Here is a 20,951-nt window from a genome sequence, read left to right as displayed (position 1 = left end):
TGGAGAAGGTTGATGCGGGTTGGTCTTCCTCTCGCATTCTCCGCGAGTTCAACCTGGCCCGGTCGACTTTGTTTGATATCAAGCGTTCCCGAGACAAGCTCATGCAGTACACGGCTGACTTCTCGTCGAGAAGCAAACGCAACGTGGAGAGGAAGGTTATGTTTACTCCCAAGTATGCAGAGATCGACCGCTCCACGTTGATTTGGTATCGACAGCAACGTGCAGCTGGTGTGATGGTACGTGGAACGGAGCTGAAGGCTGCTGCTGAGAAGTTTGCAAGGCTTCACGACGCCCTAGACTTCAAGGCATCCGAGGGTTGGCTCTTCGCGTTCAAGTTGCGACATGGCCTTACTAACCGTAAAGCACATGGCGAAGCATTGGACGCTAACAAGGATGGAGTGGACGAGTTTCGGCACAAGGTGAAAGGCTTGATCGACAGGGAGGGCCTCACTCTCGGTCAAGTCTATAACGATGACGAAACTGGCCTATTCTATCGCTCGGTGCCAACGAACGCTCTAGCCGATGAGACGGAGAAGCGTGTACCTGGCCGCAAGCTTTCTAAGGAACGGATATCTGCTTTGTGTTGTGCCAGTGCTAACGGCATGCACCGGCTTAAGCCCGTTATTGTTGGCCGTGCAAAGCAGCCTCGGTGCCTTCGTGGGGTGATGGATGTCCTTCCTGTCGTATGGTACCATTCTTTGAAAGCATGGTTCACAGCTGTGATTTTCAAAGACTGGTTTCACCGTCACTTCGTCAAGGAGGTCATCCAGTACCAGACGAAGACACTGGGAATTCCTCGCGACCAGGTAAAGGCTCTCCTTCTCCTCGACAATGCACCTGCCCACCCGTGCGACAAGGACTTGGTTGCTGAGAATGGCCGTATTAGGTGCATGTTTCTGCCACCAAATACGACTGCTCTCATTCAACCCATGGACCAAGGAGTGATCGTGGCAACAAAGCGCCTGTACCGTCTGAAGTTCCTGGACGAGGTGATGGTTGTTCTCGAGGACGAGGACGAGCGCAGGGAAGGACGTGACACTCGAGGCAAGCGGACTTTGGAAAACCTTCGCCGCTACAACATCAAGTCTGCGCTGTACAACTGGGCTAGTGCATGGAAGGAAGTCCCTGTGAAAACTCTTGAAAATGGTTGGTCTCGTCTGCTTCTCGGAACAGATGTGGAGTACGATTTCCTGGGGTTTGACGTGGATGACTTCCATGCACGGCTACGTGCGCACGGCGACGATGTTGATGTGGACGATGTTCGTGAGTGGTTGGACGACGACGAGGGCGATCCTGGGTATCAGACGTTGTCTGATATCGAGATCGCGTCTTCGGTTACTGGTGTCAGTCCCGAACTTGAAGATTCCGACGACGAAGGCGATGATGATGCGGACTCCTCTCAGCAGGACACTACTGCAGCCATCCCCAAGCTGAGCGCACTCCGGGAACATCTAGAGTTCGTCCTAGACTACCTGGAACACCCGGACTGCGACAGGGAGATGGAGCCCTTGGGACTCGTGGAGGAAGTGCGTGCTTTCCGGCAGCGCATCATCAATCGCCAGAATTGTCGGTCCTTGCGTCAGTCAATGATTGACAGTTTTTTCATGCCCGTGACCCCCGCTGTGCCAAGCCCTGGTTCCACTCCGTTGCCTCCCCAAGACAGGCCCTCATGCTCCGAGCCACAGCCCAGCACATCAGCTACAGTGGAGTCACCGCTCGATGTGAGTTTGCGGCTATCTTCAGAGTCTTCTGTAGTCGGTACGCCATCACCACGACCCACCGATGCACCCCTTGGTCGCCTGCCAGTGATACTCTCGGACTCTGACAGTGAATAAACAGCAAAAACTTCTCCACTAGACCACACGGGAATTTTGAGTGTTGTGCAGTGAAAAAAACGGTGTGTTGTGTTAAGGTTTTCGAAATGAGAGAAAAGACTCAGTAGAAAAGAAATTTAACGTAACTAACCTTCTTTGTTTTGGCTTTGAAAAATAAAAAAAACTTGGGAAAAGTTAATGTGCAACACTAAAATTTAATGGAACATTATTTGGACTAAAGTGAACACTGTGAAGAGAACGGACTTCTGTGTGTTATTGACTAAGTTCAGTGCAAGACTTCAGGAAGAGTGTACTGCAAGTGCTTCAGGAAATCGTTCTTACTGTCAGAGTCCGAGAGGAGGCGGTTATTCATCGAGGTGGCCAGGGACTTGCTGTAAGTAGCCAGAATGTTTCATATTGTACTTTTTTCCATACTATACTTACCAGAATGTGTCATACTGTACTTTTTTCCATACTATACTTACCTCATGCATGTGCAGTAGGAATGTGTTTTTCAGAGTTAGGTTCGGTTAGAGTCCATAAGTACCAGAATGTTTATTAATGTATGAACATACTTCTAAACCCTCATTTTATGTTTCTTTTGCATTTATTTCAGTCATTTATGTGCCTTATTGGTGTGATTTGGGTGTTAAATAGGTGCTATGCATGTCCGGAGGGAGTTGTATAGGTGTTTTTCTGAGTTAGGGTCCATAAGTACAAGTCCATAAGCTGGGGCCCAATATCCGGACGAAACCAATATCTGAACCTACCGATGGCTCTATTGATCCGGATATTGGAGGGGTTACTGTATATGTTTTTACTTCTAGAATTGTATTCAGCTTGGGGGAGACTTTTCAGAATACAAGTGTTAGATACAGCCTTCATTAACCCATTCACTTCACAAGGTCCCTCCAAAGCTGAATAAAATCATCCATTTGTGAAAAGTGTGAAGCTTACATTACGTCCTCTGATGAAGAGCTGAAAGTTTAAAATTCATCATTCAAAACACGGGGATTATCTTGTATTCAAGATGCAAAATGCAAATCCCTTTTCTTGTGGTTTATATTTGACACTATGGATGATGACAAAGAAGTTTTAGCAACATTGTTTGCAATCACCATGATTATTTGTTTGATGTCTCCCTGGCCATTCAGTATACATATATATTCAAATTGCATTGTTTATAAAGGCTCCAGCATACTGGTATGCATCAGCCTTGGCCACATAATGGCGGCTGCCTGTGCTGCTCTATCTCAGGCAGCCTCCTTGTTCAATCCCTTATCTATGAGGTCACATTCTATGGTCTCATCCCAGGTCTCTCTTGGTCTGCCTCTTGCAGCCCTTCCCCCAATATTCACACTTTTTTTTACCTTCTGCACCCAAATGTCATCCTCCATCTCTACATGCCCAAACCATTGCAATCTGCCCTTCCTCATCACAACACCAATACTATCTGTCTATCTATCTACCTACCTATTGCCAGATGCCGTAATCCCATAAGGGGTGGCCACAAACAAATTGCCTCCATGTCACCCTGTCCCTTGCCATTTCATTGCCCTGCTTCCAGCTCACACCCATCTCTCTCATACACCTCTCCACTCCATCCCTCCAACTCATTCTTGGCCTCCCCCTCCCTCTCCCCCCCTCCACCTCACTCACATACATTCTCCTCTTCAGTCTCTCACTCTCCATCCTCTCCACATGGCCAAACCACCTTAATGTGTTTCTCCTAATGCTTCCTGTCACATCCACATCCACACCACAACACTCCTTCACTTCTTCATTTGTCAGTCTCTCTCTCCATGTGACCCCACATCTATCTATCTATCTATCTATTGCCAGACGCCTCAATCCCGTTTGGGGTGGCCACAAACAAATCGCCTCCAAGTCGCCCTGTCCCCCGCCATTTCACTGCCCTGCTCCCAACTCACACCCCCCTCTCTCATATACCTCTCCACCCCATCCCTTCATCTCATCCTCGGCCTCCCCCTCCCTCTTCTCCCCTCCACCTCACTCACATACACTCTCTTCGTCAGTCTTTCACCCTCCATCCTCTCCACATGGCCAAACCACCTCAGTGTGTTCCTCGTAACACTTCCTATCACATCCACGTCCACACCACAATGCTCCTTTATATCCTCATTCGTCAGCCTGTCTCTCCACGTGACTCCACAGGCTCCTCTTAAATAACTCATTTCCACTGCTTTCACTCTTGACTTGTGTCCTTCCAACAATGTCCAAGCTTCACTTCCGTACGTTAGAGTTGGTATCACAATACTGTCATGCAGTAACTTTTTCACTTCCATGCTCACTTCCCTGTTTCTTATCACTGCTCTCAAAGAACCAGCAACCTTTCTTCCCTGCTGTACCCTTTCAAGCACTTCACCCTCCAAACCTCCATCCTTACGCATCACACTACCCAAGTACTTAAACGTACTCACATCTTCCAATTCCTCACCATCCAACCTCGCCGTACATTCACTAACTTCACCTCTCTCAAAGACCATCACTTTACTCTTCCCTACATTCACCTTTAGATTCCGTTTCTTACACACTCTCTCAAACTCATCCACCAAGCCTTGCGGCTCCCCTTCGTTTTCACTCAACAACACAGTATCATCTGCAGACAACAGTACAGGGAGTTTCCAAACACTATCCTCTCTCACCAGGGCCACTCCAAGATCCACTACCCTACCTTGTACCTCTTTTATTACCCCATCCATGTACAGATTGAACAACCATGGAGACATGAAACATCCCTGTTTCAAACCAACTTTCAAAGAGAAAAATTCACTTAGTTCACCATCCACACGCACTGCAGCCTTCGCACCATCGTACATACTCTTCACAGCATTCAACAACCCTCCCATCTACTCCATATATTCTTAACACTTTCCACAATCTTTGTCTATCCACCCTGTCATATGCTTTCTCCAAATCCATGAAAGCCGCATACAACTTCTATCCCTTCTCTAGAAACTTTTCCACTAAAGATCTAAGAATGAATATCTGATCTACACAACCTCTTCCCTTCCTAAAGCCTCCCTGTTCTCCAACTAATTTCTCTGTTCTTTCTCTAACTCTGTCTATAAGTATCCTACCATACACTTTTCCTATTATACTAAGAAGACAAATGCCCCTATGATTACCACACACTTCTTTTTCCCCTTTTCCTTTGTACAAGGGAATAATTATACCTGACTTCCAATCCTCCGGGACTCTACCTTCCTCCCAGGCCAATCTGCACATCTTCCACATCCATTCTACTACTATCTCTCCCCCATGCTTCAGCATTTCACCACACACTCCATCAATTCCTGGGGCTTTCCCCGATGTAACTTTCTTCATTGCTTCCACAACTTCTATCCTACTGATTTCTTCCTGTCTTCTCACCTCCCTCCTTCTTCCAGCCATTCCCCAGCCACTTATACTCGCATTACTTCCATCCTCTACGTTCAACAATTCCTTAAAGTGTTCTCTCCATCTGCTCACTTTTTCTCCCTTCTCCACTAGTAATCTACCATTTTTATCTTTCACTCCCCTGCTAACTTCACTTCCACCCTGTCTTACTCTTTTCACTTCTCTCCAGAACATTTTCTTACAGTCCCTCCACTTTACACTCAAATTCCTTCCAAATTCCTCATCCACTCTCTTCTTACTCTCTCTTACTAATCTTTTCACCTCTCTCTTTCTTTCCACATATAACTCTCTCTTCCGCCTCTCAACTTCTTCCACGCCCCTATTTCTCATCCATTCATTGTATGCTTTCTTCTTTTGTGCCACAGCCTGTCTCACCTCTTCAGTCCACCACGCTGTTCCTTGCACCCCCTCCGTCTTCTCTTCCTTCCACACACCACATCACATGCTGCACATATTTCTTCTGTAAATATCTTACACACACCTTCCATGTCTCCCATCTGCTCCATTTCATATTTGCCTAATCGTTCCTCCACTTCTCTCTTATACTCTGCCTTTTTCTCATCCTGTTGTAACCTTTCCACTCTCCTTGCAACTACTCCTTCCTCTCATCTTTCCCTTCTTCTATTCCTCCATCTTACTTGCATTCTAATTCTGGCCACCACCAAGTAGTGGTCAGTGACCCCACATGCTCCTCTCAAATAACTCATTTACACTGCTGTCATTCTTGACTTGTGTCCTTCCAACAATGTCCAAGCTTCACTTCCATACGTTAGAGTTGGTATCACAATACTGTCATGTAATAGCTTTTTCGCATCCATGCTCACTTCCCTGTTTCTTATCACTGCTTTCAAGGAACCTGCAACCTTTCTTCCCTGTTGTACCTTTCAGGCACTTCACCCTCTAAACTTTCATCCTTACTCATCACACTACCCAAGTACTTAAACGCACTCACATTTTCCATTTCCTCCCCATCCAACCTCACTGTACATTCACTGACTTCACTTCTCTCGAAGACCATCATTTTATTCTTCCCTACATTCACCTTTCGATTCCATTTCTTACACACTATCCCAAACTCATCCACCAAGCCTTGCAGTTCCCCTTCGTCTTCACTTAACAACACAGTATCATCTGCAAACAACAGACAGGTAGTTTCCAAACATTGCCTTTTCTCACTAGGGCTGCTCCAGCATCCAGTGCCCTACCTTGTATCTCTTTATAACCCTATCCTTGTACAGATTGAACAACCATGGAGACATGACACGTCCTTGTTTCAATCCAACCTTCAAATAGAAAAATTCGCCAAGGTCACTATCCACATGCACTGCAGCTTTAGCACCCTCATACATACTCTTCAAGGCCTTCAACAACTTCCCATCTGTTCCATATATTCTTAATACTTTCCACCGTCCTTGTCTATCCACCCTGTCATGCTTTCTCCAAATCCATGAAGGCTGCATACAACTACGTTCCCATCTCAAGAAACTTTTGCACTAAAAATCTAAAGATCAGTATGTTTATTTGATTATGCAGTTAAATAGTATATAGTACTTACATGATTATCATAACTTTCAGGTCCAGGCAGTTCCCAGGGCCCGTGTTCCAATTGTGAAGTTCAGGGAAACCACCACAGGACTGCAGGTAGACCTGTCCTTCCGACACAATATGCCTGTCTACAACACAAACCTCATTTACCAGTATACCATGACCCATGAACTTGTCCGCCCCTACATGATGCTTATTAGATGTTGGGCTAAAATCCAGGTTGGTATACTAAAACCTATAGTGGATCCAATGTAACTTTTCATCCTTTGCAGCATATTTCATGCAGCTGTGGCGAACTAAAGGAGTCCTATAGCTCAGTATCCTTTCTAAAGGACTTTTCATTGCTAGCATCATATTTTTCTATTGATCTCTTGTGTCACTCCAGCATTCATGATGGAGAGACAGCATTTTTATTCCTATAGTCTTGATATACTAGGTGTTACCCAAAAGTTCCAGTAATTTGAATATTGTAGGAAAATAAAAATAAGTTACCATACCTCCTAGTTCTCACTGTCGCCTTCGAAGTAGTCCCCTTGGGCATGCATACAGTGGTCCCAGTGTTTTTTCCAAGAGTCCATGCATCTGTGGAAGGCTTCAGGTGTGATGGTCTTGAGCACCTCCTACAATTGTGTCAGGATCTCCTCAATTGAGTCAAATCAATGCCCTTTCAGTTGTAATTTCAGCTTGGGAAACAGGAAAAAGTTGTAGGGGGCAAGGTCAGGCAAATAGGGTGGGTGGGGAGTGACTACCGTGTTATTGGAAGCCAGGAACTGCCGTACAACAGTTGATTTGTGGGCGGGGGCGTTGTCATGATGCAGGACCCAGTCCTTGTTCTTCTGTTGCTCTGGACTTTTGCAGCAGATGTTCTCCCTCAGACGCTGCAAAACTTCACAGCAAAACTTTCCGTTGACAGATTGACCGGAAGGGACGAATTCCTCGTGAACACTCCCTTGGATATTGAAGAAAACAATCAACATTGACTTGACACTGCTGCGAACTTGATGCGCTTTTTTCAGCCTCGGTGAATTGGGAGACTTCCATTGCGAAGACTGGTGCTTTGTCTCCAAGTCATAACCATAAACCCATGATTCATCACCAGTTATGACCTTGGAGATGAAGGTGGCGTCATCTCTGACCTGATTCTTGAGCTCCCTGCAAACTGCAATGTGATGTGCCTTTTGGCTGTCACATAGCAGTCGTGGCACAAATTTTGCAGCGATGCGTCTCATGCCCAACATGTCTGACAAAATGCGTTGCACACTCCCGTACAACAGTCCAGCGATATCACAAACATCATGGATAGTTCATCTACAATCTGCAAGGATAGCCTGACGAACATTTCCGACGTTTTCTAGTGTTGTTGCTGTTGATGGTCGTCCAGAATGGTCATCGTCTGCGACAGATGTTCGTCCTTCCTTGAACTGCTTGTACCAGAAAAATGTTGTGCTTTGGGGCATGGCTTTGTCACCAAGGGCTTGCTGAAGCAACCGGTGAGTTTCTGCAGCCGTCTTGTTGTTCTTGAAGCAGAACTTGATGCAGGTTCTTTGTTCCGTGAGGTCCGCCATTGCAAAACTGCCAAACCACCTACACACCACGTTACAATATTAAGCGTAGCTCAACAACACATCTGCTCCCAGACACGACCGGGGCCATACTGATGCACAAGGGGTGCTGCTGACTTCTCCTAGTGGCAAAAGGCAAAACTGCAAACGGTTGGCTCCCTCTGTTCAAATTACTGGAACTTTTGGGTAGCACCTCGTATATATTGTTTTCATTTTCGTTTTTGAAGACTCCAACATGCTTGCATGTGTTGGCCTTGGTCACCTAATGACGGCTCTCCATGCTGCTGAGAGTTACTGATTAAATATGTGGATGGACAAGAGGCCCATGAAGACATAAAGTGACTTGGTGGTGGGATGAGGGTGTAGAATCTGCAGTTAAGGAGAAAAGAAGGCTTTTCCAGGAATGGAAGAAGGGTGGTAACAAAGAGGAATACTTGGTTGCCAAGTGTAGAGCTAGAAAAAAGGTTTACAAGACAAATTCTGAGTCACAGAGACTTTTACTTGATAACCTAAATTGTGTGGAAGGGAAGAATATGATTTTTAAGATGGCAAATCAGATGAAGAGGGAGAACAGGAATATCATAGATGGGCAGTTTGCGAAGAAAGATGAAGGAAGGGTTGTGGTGAACAGTAGGGATATTAAAGAAGCATGGAGAGAGCTTTACAACCGGTTGCTGAATGAGGAGGTTGACTGGGACAGGGAAGGTTTGGAGCCAGCAGATCCAGTGTTTGGCCCTTGGCTTTTGATTGATGCTGCTGCTGTGAGCAGGGCAATAGGCAGGATGTTGGTGGGGAAGACAGCAAGTGTGTCTGGGTTGACTGCTGAAATGTTGAAAGCCTCAGGAGATGTAGGAGTGAGGTTAATCGCTGGCCTGATAAGTACAATTATATATGAGTGTGTTGTTCCAGATGATTGGCTGAAGAGTGTTATTATAAATTTGTACAAGGGGAAGGGTGATACTGTGGAATGAGGAAATAATAGAGTCATAAAGCTTTTAGACCAGATAATGAAAGTAATGGAGAGAGTTCTAGAAGGTATGATTAGAGAAAAAGTGAATACTGATGAGATGCAGTTTGGGTTTATACCAGGCAAAGGGACCAGTGATGCCATATTCATTGTTCAACAGTTTCAGGAACACTATATTGGAAAGAAAAGGGAACTGTACTTTGTTTTTGTTGATTTGGAGGCCATTGACAGAGTCTGTGGAGAGGTGGTGAGGTGGGCAATGAGAAAGCTGGGGATTGAGGAGTGACTGGTTAGGGTCGTTAAGGCCATGTATGTAGGTGCTCACTCCCAGGTAAGGTTGAATGGAGATTTGAGGGATGAGTTTTCCGTGAATGTTGGTGAGATGCAGTTTGGGTTTATTCCAGGCAAAGGGACCACTGATGCCATATTCATTGTTCAACAGTTTCAGGAACAGTATATTGGAAAGAAAAGGGAACTGTACTTTGATTTTGTTGATTTGGAGGCCTTTGGCAGAGTCTGTAGAGAGGTGGCAAGGTGGGCAATGAGAAAGCTTGGGATCAAGGAGTGGCTGGTTAGGGTCGTTATGGCCATGTATGTAACTACTCACACCAAGGTAAGGGTGAATGGAGATTTGAGGGATGAGTTTTCCGTGAATGTTGGTGTGCATCAGGGGTCAGTCTTGAGCCCTTTGTTGTTTATCTTGGTACTTGAAGCCCACTCATATGACATCAGAAATGTACTCCCAAGGGAGATGTTGTATGCTGATGGTTTGGTATTGGTTGCAAAAAATGAAAGGGAGGCTGAGGAAAGATTTAGGAAGTGGAGAGATGGTATGGGGCAATTAAAACAAAAGTGATGGTATCTAGGGCTGGGGGCTGTACTGTCAAAGGAGAGGGAGAGTGTCCATGTGTGATTTGTCACAAGGGTGTTGGAAGTACTGTAATTCCATCTTGTGCAGTGTTTGTGAGAAGTGGGTGCATAAGAGATGTAGTGGTATTAGAAGTAGACTGTGAGGTAATGCTGATATCATGTGTTCAATGTGTCTGGGAGAGCATGTGGATATTGCCAGGCGTGAAAGGATTGAACTTGCTGGTGAGTCTCTTGAGTGTGTGGAAGTTATGTTATTTGGAAGACATGTTATGTGCTGGAGGTGGGGCAGGAGCTAACTCTATGACTAGGGTGAGGAGTGGCTGGAAGAAGTTCAGGGAGCTGTTGCCTCTCCTGACATTGAGAGGGCTCTCCCTCGGTGCTAAGGGATTTTTGTGTGCGGCATGTGTTAGGAGTGTAATGCTGTATGGTTGTGAGACCTGGGCAGTAAAGGAAGAGGATATTCGCAGGCTCAAACGTACAGAAATGGCAATGATTAGGTGGAAATGCAGTGCATCCTTGGGTGCAAGGCATGGGGTGGGCTAGGTTTATGATGGAAGAGTTGAGAGGAAGAATGGGACTTGGATGTTGGTGTTGTGATGAGGAGAGGTAGATTGAGATGGTTTGGGCATGTGGTGAAGCTGGGGGATTTAGGGGAAGACGGTGGCTCAATCGGTAGAGAGGTGGCCTGCAGTCCTACTGGACCCAGGTTCAAATCCCCACTGGGGCAGGGAACAGTTTAAGGATTTGAATTTATAAAAGCATACTTTACTGATCTACCAGAAGACCTGCCGACATGTCGAAAAAATACCCCCGCTAATACCAATACACCAGTCCTATATGAGACAGCCCTAGTCTGTATTCACTATGGATGGTGGGTGTTAGCGCCAAAGTGGTGACATGTAGAGGTGTATAGAATGTAGGAGGACTACTGGGCCTTGGGAGCAGGCTGTGAAGCCTATGCTCAGTGTTAAAAAAAAAAAAAAAAGTGCAGAAAGTGAGAAGTGTTAATGTTTGGGGTAGGGGAGTGAGAGGTAGATCGAAAAAGACCTGGGGCGAGGTCATTGAATGTGACCTCAGGGTTAAGGGACTAAGTATCATGGAAGCTGTCAGAGTACGAGCAGCATGGAGAGCTGGTATTAGGTGACCAAGGCAAATGCATGCAAGCATGTTGGAGCCTTCAAAAATGAAAAACGAAAATTATATATATATACAGTATATATATATATATATATATATATATATTCATCCATCTATCATCCAATCCTACATTGCCCCATGAGGAGTGTAGGAGCCCAGGGCTAGGCAGTTGGTCCTGACATTTAAGATGAGAGTGACCAACCTCACTCATCCCTGAGTGGCATTACGTGAGCAATAAACCCCAATCACCAAAGGAATATAAACCTTCACCGGCTCAGTCCGATTGGAGCACAATAATTACCCACTAGACCAACAGGCGCCAAAATTTGGTTATATGGTTACCACCCAGTGTAGTAAATGGTTTCCTGGTGTACAGGAAACCATTTGGCTTGTCACTCAGTGTAGAGTCACCCACAGGCAAAAGGAAGAGGAAAGAATGAAGGAATGAAAGACAGAAGAGGGAGTGTAAAGTCACCCGTAGGCAGAAAGACGAGGAGAGAATGAAGGAAAGAAAGACAGAAGAAGATGGAAGGATATAGATATATACAGTATATATATATATATATCTCTCTCTCATCTCATCAGCCATTTGAGTGTCCACTGCAGGACCGGCTTATCCCTACCGAAGTGGGGACGATACAGCCAATGTATCTCTACCAAGTGGCTTAGGCTGTCTAGTAGAGATTGTATGTAGGATGAGAAGTGCTTGTAAGTGTAATTGTAGGGTTGGAGTGGCTTTGGATGTGTGTGTAGTCTATAAACCAAGGGTAATCGGCCTGTGCAAGCCGACTGGGTGCAATCATACGTTATAGTATGTGACACTGGTTCAACCACAGCACCCCTTGTGTCTGCCAATGCAGTACGTGGCCAGAACGCTCCCAAAGTTTATTACCCAGGCAGGGCGCGAACCCTTGTTCTTCAGTGTATGAATGCGCACACTTTACCACTGTACCACAGAGGCTCCATATATATATTTATATATATATATATATATATATATATATATATATATATGGGAGAGTTGTCTGTCTTTGCTTTGTGTTTCCACCTCTACCAAGAGAATTTTTGGGGCAAGAAGTAACTGGCAACTCCTCTGGTGTTGGCGGGAGGTGGTGAAACACTCAGCACATCAGTGCTTGCCAAGAAACGAGAGTGGGAGTATATGTTTCCGTCACTTCGAGCTTGCACCTCCCTCTGTTTTCATGTGCATTACTGTTTGCCCTGTTATTTTCCTAGAGTCGAGTTGTCATGCCTGGAAGGTATTGCTTAAGGGATGAGAGGGTCCATATCATTGCATGGAGGCAGGATAATGTCCCTATCAACACGATTTGTGAATGTACTGGACGTGCAAAGTCGATCGTTATGAAGATTCTTGCTGCAGCACGCGACCTACCACCTGATGTCGTACTTGAGCACAAGCATGACAGTGGAAAAAAGAGGACGACTTCCAGAGGTACAGATACACTTCTGAAGAGGGAAGTAATCAAGAATCTTCGACTGACAGCAGCAGAATTGAGGAGAATGCATCCCCAGCTGTTACAAGACGTCTCAATTTGAACTATTCAACACCACTTGCAGAAGGAGCTGGGTTTGCCAAGCTGTACCGCAGCCAAGAAACCACTCTTTACTGACTGCATGAAGAAGCAGCGCATTCAGTTTGCCAAGAAGTGTGCACACTGGACATGGGATGAGTGGAGAAAAGTTATGTTTTCCAATGAAAGCACATTTCAAGTGTTCCAGGTGTGTTCTGCCAAGGCTCATTGCCCTGCCTTTCGTAGTCAATATGACCCTGTTTACACGGTGCTGACTGTTAAGCACCCACAATCAGTAATGGTATGGGGGTGTTTCTCAGGTGAAATGGGAAGGGGAGGCCTCTACTTTCTTCCTAAGAACTTGATGATGAATGGTGGCCGGTACATTCAGGTTCTGAAAGATCATTTGTTAAACTTTTTTGCTATTCATCGGTGCGACCTTTTCATGCACGATGCAGCTCCATGTCACAAGTCAAGAAAGTGACAAAATGGATAGCAGACACCCGCTCACTTGCACCACATTGCCTCTCAACTATCGTTTGCAGTGGTTCCAAGTCAGTGTAGTATGATGATCAGTTAAGTGTGTCACAGAGCAAAAAACTTCATTTTAATCAGCTCTTATGGCACACTTTCGGGTAAATATAATCATTTTGTAGTAAGTGGAATAGAGCAGTAGATTGTCCCCATCTTTCATGGTCATCCCCTGTTGGAGAAATCTTATAGGTAGCTAGACATTGGAATAGATTATACAGCACAGAATAAATGTGTGGCAGGCTGGTTCTTGGAATTTGAATCACAGTACAGTCGTTGGGTGTAATGATTGCATTTTAAAGTAGATAGTAAAAAGTAAATTAATAAGTAAGTAAATAAATAAATCATTAAACATTTTGTAGTAGGAGATGCATTTTAGTACTTACTTTGCATTGATTGACAAGTAAGGAAAATATTCCAAAGAGTTTAATAATTCTGTAGTTGCCTCTTACCTATGATGAACATGTTTTTCCTGTAAAACTACATCATTTTTCTATTACAGGATGTTGCTGGTGGTGGAGAACCATCTTTCCTGATAACAAATTATGCCCTGTGCTTGATGATGCTGTTCTATCTCATGTATAGAGATGATCCCATAGTTCCTTCAGTAGCATACCTGAGGCAAGATTCAAGGAACCGCAGTGTTCTACCATATATCGTAGCAGGCTGGGACTGCAGCTTCAGCAATAACATTGCTGAATGGACAAACAGATATCATAACATCAGCATCATGGAACTTGTGGCAGAATTTTTTGAATTTTACAGTAAGCTTGATGCCTCCAAGTGGATAGTCAGCCCATATGCTGGTACTTTGATTGAAAAGTCAAAAATCAAGGATAGAGATATGAGAAAGCTACCTCAGTCTATGTTGTCTTACTGCCAGCAGGACACTGACATACAGATCAACACAGCACTGTGTGTTCAGGATGCCTTTGAGCTCTCTCATAATTGCACTAGAGGGCTCAAGAGGGGTCCACTTGCAGAGTTCCAGTACAAGTGCTCTGTAGCAGCCCAAATCTCCCGGGCAGTTGTAGGGGGTACACAGTCTCTTTCAGACTTCCTTGAGGTTATTGTGATGACTCCAGCAGCCCTTGAGGACCTGGTCCAGGCAGAGGAGACTGATGAGGGTAATGGAGCTGTAGAGGAGGTGAACAGCAAGAGAGAGAGTGTAGAACAGCTTCAGGAGATTATCACTCTTGATGACTCTCAAGATTCCATAATAGAGCTTGATTCTGTTGAGGAGGTGCAGATTGTTCAGCCATTCAAGGGAGATGAAAATTTCATAGGATTAGATGTCAAAAATGATGATGGTCCAACCAATAGTCAGGGTTTGGGTGCACCTTTGGGCAAGTGCAGCAAGTTTGATCGTCCTTTAATTGTGAACAATAAAGCAGATGGGGATACAGTGGAAATGATCCAGATAAATTCACTGTTGTCTAAACCAAGCAAGTCAGGTGATTATTTGTCCTTGAATGTTCAAGAAAATGAAGTATTGACCAAGAGGAAAAAATCAGAGAAGTTTTCAACAGACAACTGCAATTCAGATGTTGAAATTTTGACAGACACTGATGCAGAAATTACTGTTATAGGAGAATCTAAGACAAGCTCAGTCAGGCATACAGCTCTAAATACAACAGCTAATGGGATCACAGGAAGTGATTCAGACACAGGTAGTCACCCTAGGGAATTCTTGGACAGGGAGCCAGGAGAGAGGCCTTTGAAATGTATCTTCTTGTTTAAAGATATTCCAGAATTTACCATAAATTTTGATGGTGCTGTGTCTGGTAGTAAGAATGTAATGACACTGCAAGATGATATAGGACAGGCAGCATGTTCTTTAATTAATTTTGCTTTACAGCAGTGCTTGAAGATTGAAGTGTCTGTGATTGAGGACTTCCTAGGATGCAAAAAGAGAAAGACTTTGGAAATGGAGGATGACACAGACTCATCCAAGCGCCTCAAAGCAGAGAACGGAGAGTGTATCCCAGTTCAAACAAAATATCGGAAACTTGCACAGTATAAGTGTACAGCTGAGGTTCATCTTTGGATTGGGAGAAAGAAAATCACAAAAACTGTTCCTAGGCAAGCAAATACCACACCTCTGCAGCATGAACTGGCCATAACAGAAGTCCAGATGGAATCTCGGGGCAACCTGGGAAGTGGCCTTTCCATTGATTGTCTAATTGAAGTTTGGCAGAAGTGTGACAATGCAGGCTACATTGTTTTAACTGGAAGATCACTTTCAGAAGAAAAGCACATCAAAGGACATTTGATTCAGATGTTTAATTACCTCACATCATTCATTCAGAATCTTCTGAAGAAAGTAGTAGTTTATGTACAAGCAACTTCTTCAAAAAGATAAAGTTTTTATATAGTCTACAGCAAGGGTAACATGACTGTAGAACTGAAATTGTGACTCACTGTTTGGAAAAATTTAGAAAGCCGTTCTTCATTTTCCTCCCATTATTGCTTCTTCCTAGATTCATCAAACCTTAGTTTGGTGTACTGTACTTGTTTTGTAAGTAAAACACAGGTGTGGTGGTAATGTTGAATTTAGTGCAGGTTTTACAGAATACTGAAAGTACAGTAGAACCCCTTCAACTTGGACTGTTGAAGGGGGGGAAGGTTGTCCGAGTTGTTGCATATAAATTTCAGTAGGCCTCTAAAGCCATAAAGTGTGTTTTTCCCAGGTAATAGCAATTAAATGTTCGTAATTTAGCTTTTAAATCGTTCACTGTTGATTTTGTGCTGCTAACACCAAAGTTGGGTATAGTGCTCAAAAGTTTGTCTTTAGCCTTCATTTTATCAGACACACGTTGTTTCTAAATCCCATTTTCAATCACATTTTGGTCTGGATATGCTCCTTTGTCTAACTTGTCAAGGTGTTTCAGGATTTCATGGGCAGACACAAATGTGTTTTATGTTTGGGGGCAGACTTAGGCTCAGGTTCAAAAATCTTTTTTAATGTTTCATTTATAAAGCTCCAACATGTTTGCATGGATCGGCCATGGTCACCTGTTGGTGGCTTTCCATGCTGCTCGATCTCTGGCAGCCTCCTTATTCAGTCCCCTATCCCTGAGGTCACATTCTGTGACCTCGTCTCAGGCCTTTTTAAGTTTGCCCCTCTCAACCCTACCCCCATCATTCACACTTCTGACTTTGTGCACCCAGTTGTCATCCCCTATCCTCTCCACTTGCCCAAACTAGCCCAATCCACCCCCTCATCACAACATTAGCATGCATCATTTTCATCCTTCCTTTCAACACATCCATCATAAACCTAGTCCCCCTTCCCCTCCCAGCCCATGCATTTAAGGATGCATTGCACATCCACATTATTGTTGTCATTTTTGTATGTTTGAGCCTACGAATATCTTGCCTGTAAAATAAACAAATGATTAGTAAATACACTTTGAACATATTTCTGCAGTTCCTAAAGGTAATACACAGCACATTAGAAAAATGTAGTTTGAGGGGGTAGAATCATGGGGAAAAGTCCATCAGTGTGGGACTGTTGCTGCCATGCCAACTGAACAAAGACCGAGTCCCAGTCAGGTGGGAGCATGGTTGTCTGAGTCACATACCAGTTATTTCATATAGCTTATACTCATCTGTGTTACATCAGATTTGTCCACCTAGATTTTTTTGTCCAATTAACACAGGGTTCGAGATAGAGGGGTTTTACTGTATTCCGATTCATGTTTTAAGTAACAATTTATGATATAGTGAAATGTTTGTATGTGCTTATGTCTTCTTTAAATTAGATGGCATATGGTCAGTAAATGCTGTATAAGATTATTGTAGCTTTCCAGAGTACATGTTTGCAAATATTTGAGTGTGGAGGTTAATCAGTGGATGAAAAACTATGATTTCAACATTATTCAGTGTGAGATTGAGGTACGTAAGTTATGTAGCATGCTGGATTTATGGATACGCATATGAACACATTAGACACTCAAGCAGAATAAAAACTAGATTCAAGAGAATCTTTAAACTCCATATTTAAAGTAAACCAATATCTTGTCATGAAGAAAATGTACAAATTACATAGGATTTGGGTATGGGACATTTTTGTAAGCAGAGTTTTCATATGTTTGTTATGGTATAAATATTGTACTCTAGTTTATTTGTAATGGTACTGAGCCATCTCTCATTAGGCCACATAGGGGATGGGGAGCAGACTGCACAAATTGAAGATGCTTTCATTGCATGGGAAGATTTCAGAGTTGATGAACACATAGGTGCTAAAGAGCCTTACTGTAGAGGCAGTGATATAACCAGGTGGCTCCACTGACTGGTTATATGAGTGTCTGTCAGCTCCCTTCCCTCCTTGTCCACCAAAAGGAGGATGGAGAACTTAAGGAGTGGGGCAACTTTAACCTGCAGTCCACCAGTTTCACATTCAGATGAGCCTGGGGTTACAGCAACAACAGTGTGAACACAAAACAAAGTTGAATGATAAGGAAAAAAAGACAGTGAATTTCCAAGGACTTATATCTCCACTGTTCATAAAAGGGCCCAGAATAAGGTAGCTTGAGTCTATAACCATTGAATCCAAAGATGATTTGCCTATCTTAGTCATGCAGTTTCCAGAGATTTTGTACACCTTGGGGGAGACCTCAGATTGTAGGAGTTAATAATCCTCATGGGGCAATGTAGGATTGGATGATTAATCATTTCACTAATATGGAAGTCTCAAGCTCATTAAAATAAGAGATGGAATTTAAAAAATATATAAAAAATGGATTCAAGGCATTAAAATGACAGGCTGCAAGATAAGTACTGTATAGTACCTGGATTACTGATTTTCATTGTGCACTTATCTTAATCTCTACTAAGGAAAGTTTGTCATATTTTGTAAATACTGATTGCTGCATAGAGCTCTCATGAAAAGCAGCTTCAGTACAAAAATATTTTAGGAAAGTATCCATTATGTGCAAATATATAAATTGTTGGTTCTGTAGTGTAATCTTAAGGAATTGGCCCCCAGTTTATGGAGTAAATTTTACCATTGATACCCTTACGTAAATAGATCTCTTGCTTTTTTACATTTTGTATTTATTCTTTATTTGTGTAAATATTACAGTGGATTGGAAAATCGATTTTTTTTTTTTTTTTTTTTTTGTGAAATATTATAAATATAGTGTGTTACACTAGTACAGTACATGTGTTCCATTTTTAAAAGTATGTATGTAAAACATGTAATGGTTCATTAAAACATGTTGAACCCTTATTTGCCATAGGTGTACAGTATTTCGTTTTGATGCAGCACTGTATACAGGAAGCAGAAGAGATGTTGGCCTTATGTTTTTCTACATTACCAAATGTACTGACTTGTATCTCAACAGTGGTCAGTTGAAGAGGTAGTTATTTCCATGTACATTAAAGTAATGGAAAGAGTATTTCTTATTGTTATTTTTGGAAGGAGAGATGGAAAAGAAAGTTCGCATTTCTTTGCAACATGACTTGCCAACCCCATGTCTGCAAGGTACTTTAGATACAATTTCTCATTGCATAAAATCTGTTTGCCTAGAACTTGCAGTGATAGCCATAGCCAAGGAAATCAGGCTGCTTTAGCAGACAGTGTTGCGCTGTCTGCAGTTGTTGTAATTGTCATTGCGTGAGGTGTTCAGTATTCGTAAAACTTCTGTGGATTACTTAAGGAAGTTTTTCAAATGCTCTTGCCATAAATTTTTCAGAATATTGATTTTATTATATATGTAACATCTTGAAATATAACTCAGGCAGTATAGTGCCCTATACTTTTTTTTTTTTTTTTAAATAAAGGGCGTTTTCCAGTCAGTTTTTGTTTCACCCTTTAGTATGAAAATCAGAGTTGATCCCACCGTAACTGGACACATTACAGTATCGCCAAGGCACAACCCTAGATATGCATTATCATATTTTCTTTCCAGTTTCACATTACTCAGGTTCTTATTCCCCCTCCCCCTATTAGATAGCGTCTTTGTATGCTTAATAAAGGTTCACATTTTATTTAAAAAAACTATGAAAATCAACCACAGCTGTAATAAAACACATTACACAATAAAAAAGTATTAACCAACGGTGACATACGGAAGATCGCGCTTTGTCGGGTTTCAGCTTTAACTTCTTTAAACAGCTGCTGTCCCTCTGGCGGCGGCATCGCTCACCACATGTAAACACTGGCAGGTTGACTTGAGCCGGTAAGTCAATGTATGGTGCGATTTAATTACTTTTTTATGGGTATTTGATAGAATGCAGTCTTTCCGGTTTAACTTGTGGGACTATGTAACTTAGATCAAATAGTTTGTGATCTGTAGCTGGCGTGAGCATGGTGTTACGGTGTACTTTATCTCTAATAAAAAATATACGAGTTACCTAATAATGCCATACACAGTTCTTTACTGCCAAGAGCTTGGAGATGAATAACTGCCTGTATGTTAATCGATCTTTGATTTACAGAAGTATTAGGTATCAACAAAATGTAAAGGACGGCATGGTAGTGACGGTTGATGTAAGCTAAGTAGTTATAAAAATATATCTATTTCAAAGCTTTTAACCAGTGTTCCAAAACAGACAACGCGTTCATGACTCCTTCATAACGGTGCTCAATATTAAGTTGCTCAACCTCCAGATGAGTGCATTACTGAAATGTAAATACAAGGTGGTGTCATCGTACGGTAATTATCGTACGTGTACACCCACTTAAATAATTATCGGCACCCTATGCTTCGGGCACAGAAGCCGTGAATACGCAGTAGAGGTTGGTACACTTTATCCTCCTCCCCCACCCCTCCATTATGCCCACCCCCCCATCCCCCTTTCCCTCAGGATATATAATTCCCGTACCACCTTCATATCGTGTATAACTAATAATTCATAGTAATGGACATTATGTTTGAAGGAAGACCTCAAAACAGCATTGTATTATCCACTAGATAATATAGAAATCAAAGTGCAATTTGTCTGCTTGACACCCATCGTATCCAAGGTTACCACCTTAGGATTTTCTTACACGTTGCGATAGAATGACGACCGCCATTATCATTTTAAGAATGTTGAGTAACATTTAAAAAAAAGAGTGATAGTTAAGCAAAACAAGTTGCTTAGTAAGCGTTGTTACGAAGCCTCCTATTCCATTATGAATACGGACCTAAGGCAGATCAGGAATACCAACTCCACGTTAATTAAGGAGTTTGTTTTCAGATCTCTCGTGCGCTGTGTTAGATTTTATCATGCTACAAGAGTGCCGATAACTTTTTAACTGGGTGTAGGCAACATAATTTTGCCTTTGTGCGATATCCTACGGCTGGATTTCTCATTATCGATTATTGTTAGTTCAACTAATCTGAAATAAAAGCCAGAGAGTTCCTTTTTCTACTGTATACCGACTAGCGTCACATGCAAAAAAAAAAAAAAAAAAAAGCTCAGTAGCAATCTAGTTATTTATTATGCACATTAATATATATCTTACTGTGTTACCGTATATGATGCTGATGCAGTGATGCTATGTAGTTATTAGAGTCTGGGAACAAACTGCAGGAGACCTACCATTAACAAATGAAAATTTTGTGACAGACTATCTTTCATA

The 20,951-nt window shown here is 42.9% G+C and overlaps 1 protein-coding gene across 1 annotated transcript in view; it reads left to right on the top strand.

The window, feature by feature from the left end:
* LOC145406418 (speckle targeted PIP5K1A-regulated poly(A) polymerase-like) overlaps positions 1 to 16,306 on the top strand; it is a 45,162-nt gene extending 28,856 nt beyond the window's left edge. The window contains exons 7-8 of the mRNA XM_080277575.1: positions 6,810 to 6,998; positions 13,881 to 16,306. Coding sequence (XP_080133701.1) covers positions 6,810 to 6,998; positions 13,881 to 15,740 — 2,049 coding nt within the window. The 3' untranslated portion in view covers positions 15,741 to 16,306. The remainder of the gene's footprint in view (positions 1 to 6,809; positions 6,999 to 13,880) is intronic.
* The last annotated feature ends 4,645 nt before the right edge of the window (positions 16,307 to 20,951 follow it).

The sequence above is a fragment of the Coenobita brevimanus genome, chromosome 70, assembly GCF_032717465.1.
Source record: "Coenobita brevimanus isolate Jiangsu-jjx chromosome 70, ASM3271746v2, whole genome shotgun sequence".
Classification (NCBI taxonomy): domain Eukaryota; kingdom Metazoa; phylum Arthropoda; class Malacostraca; order Decapoda; family Coenobitidae; genus Coenobita; species Coenobita brevimanus.
Note: the sequence above shows the minus strand (reverse complement) of the source record. Positions and strands in the feature narration are given on the sequence as shown.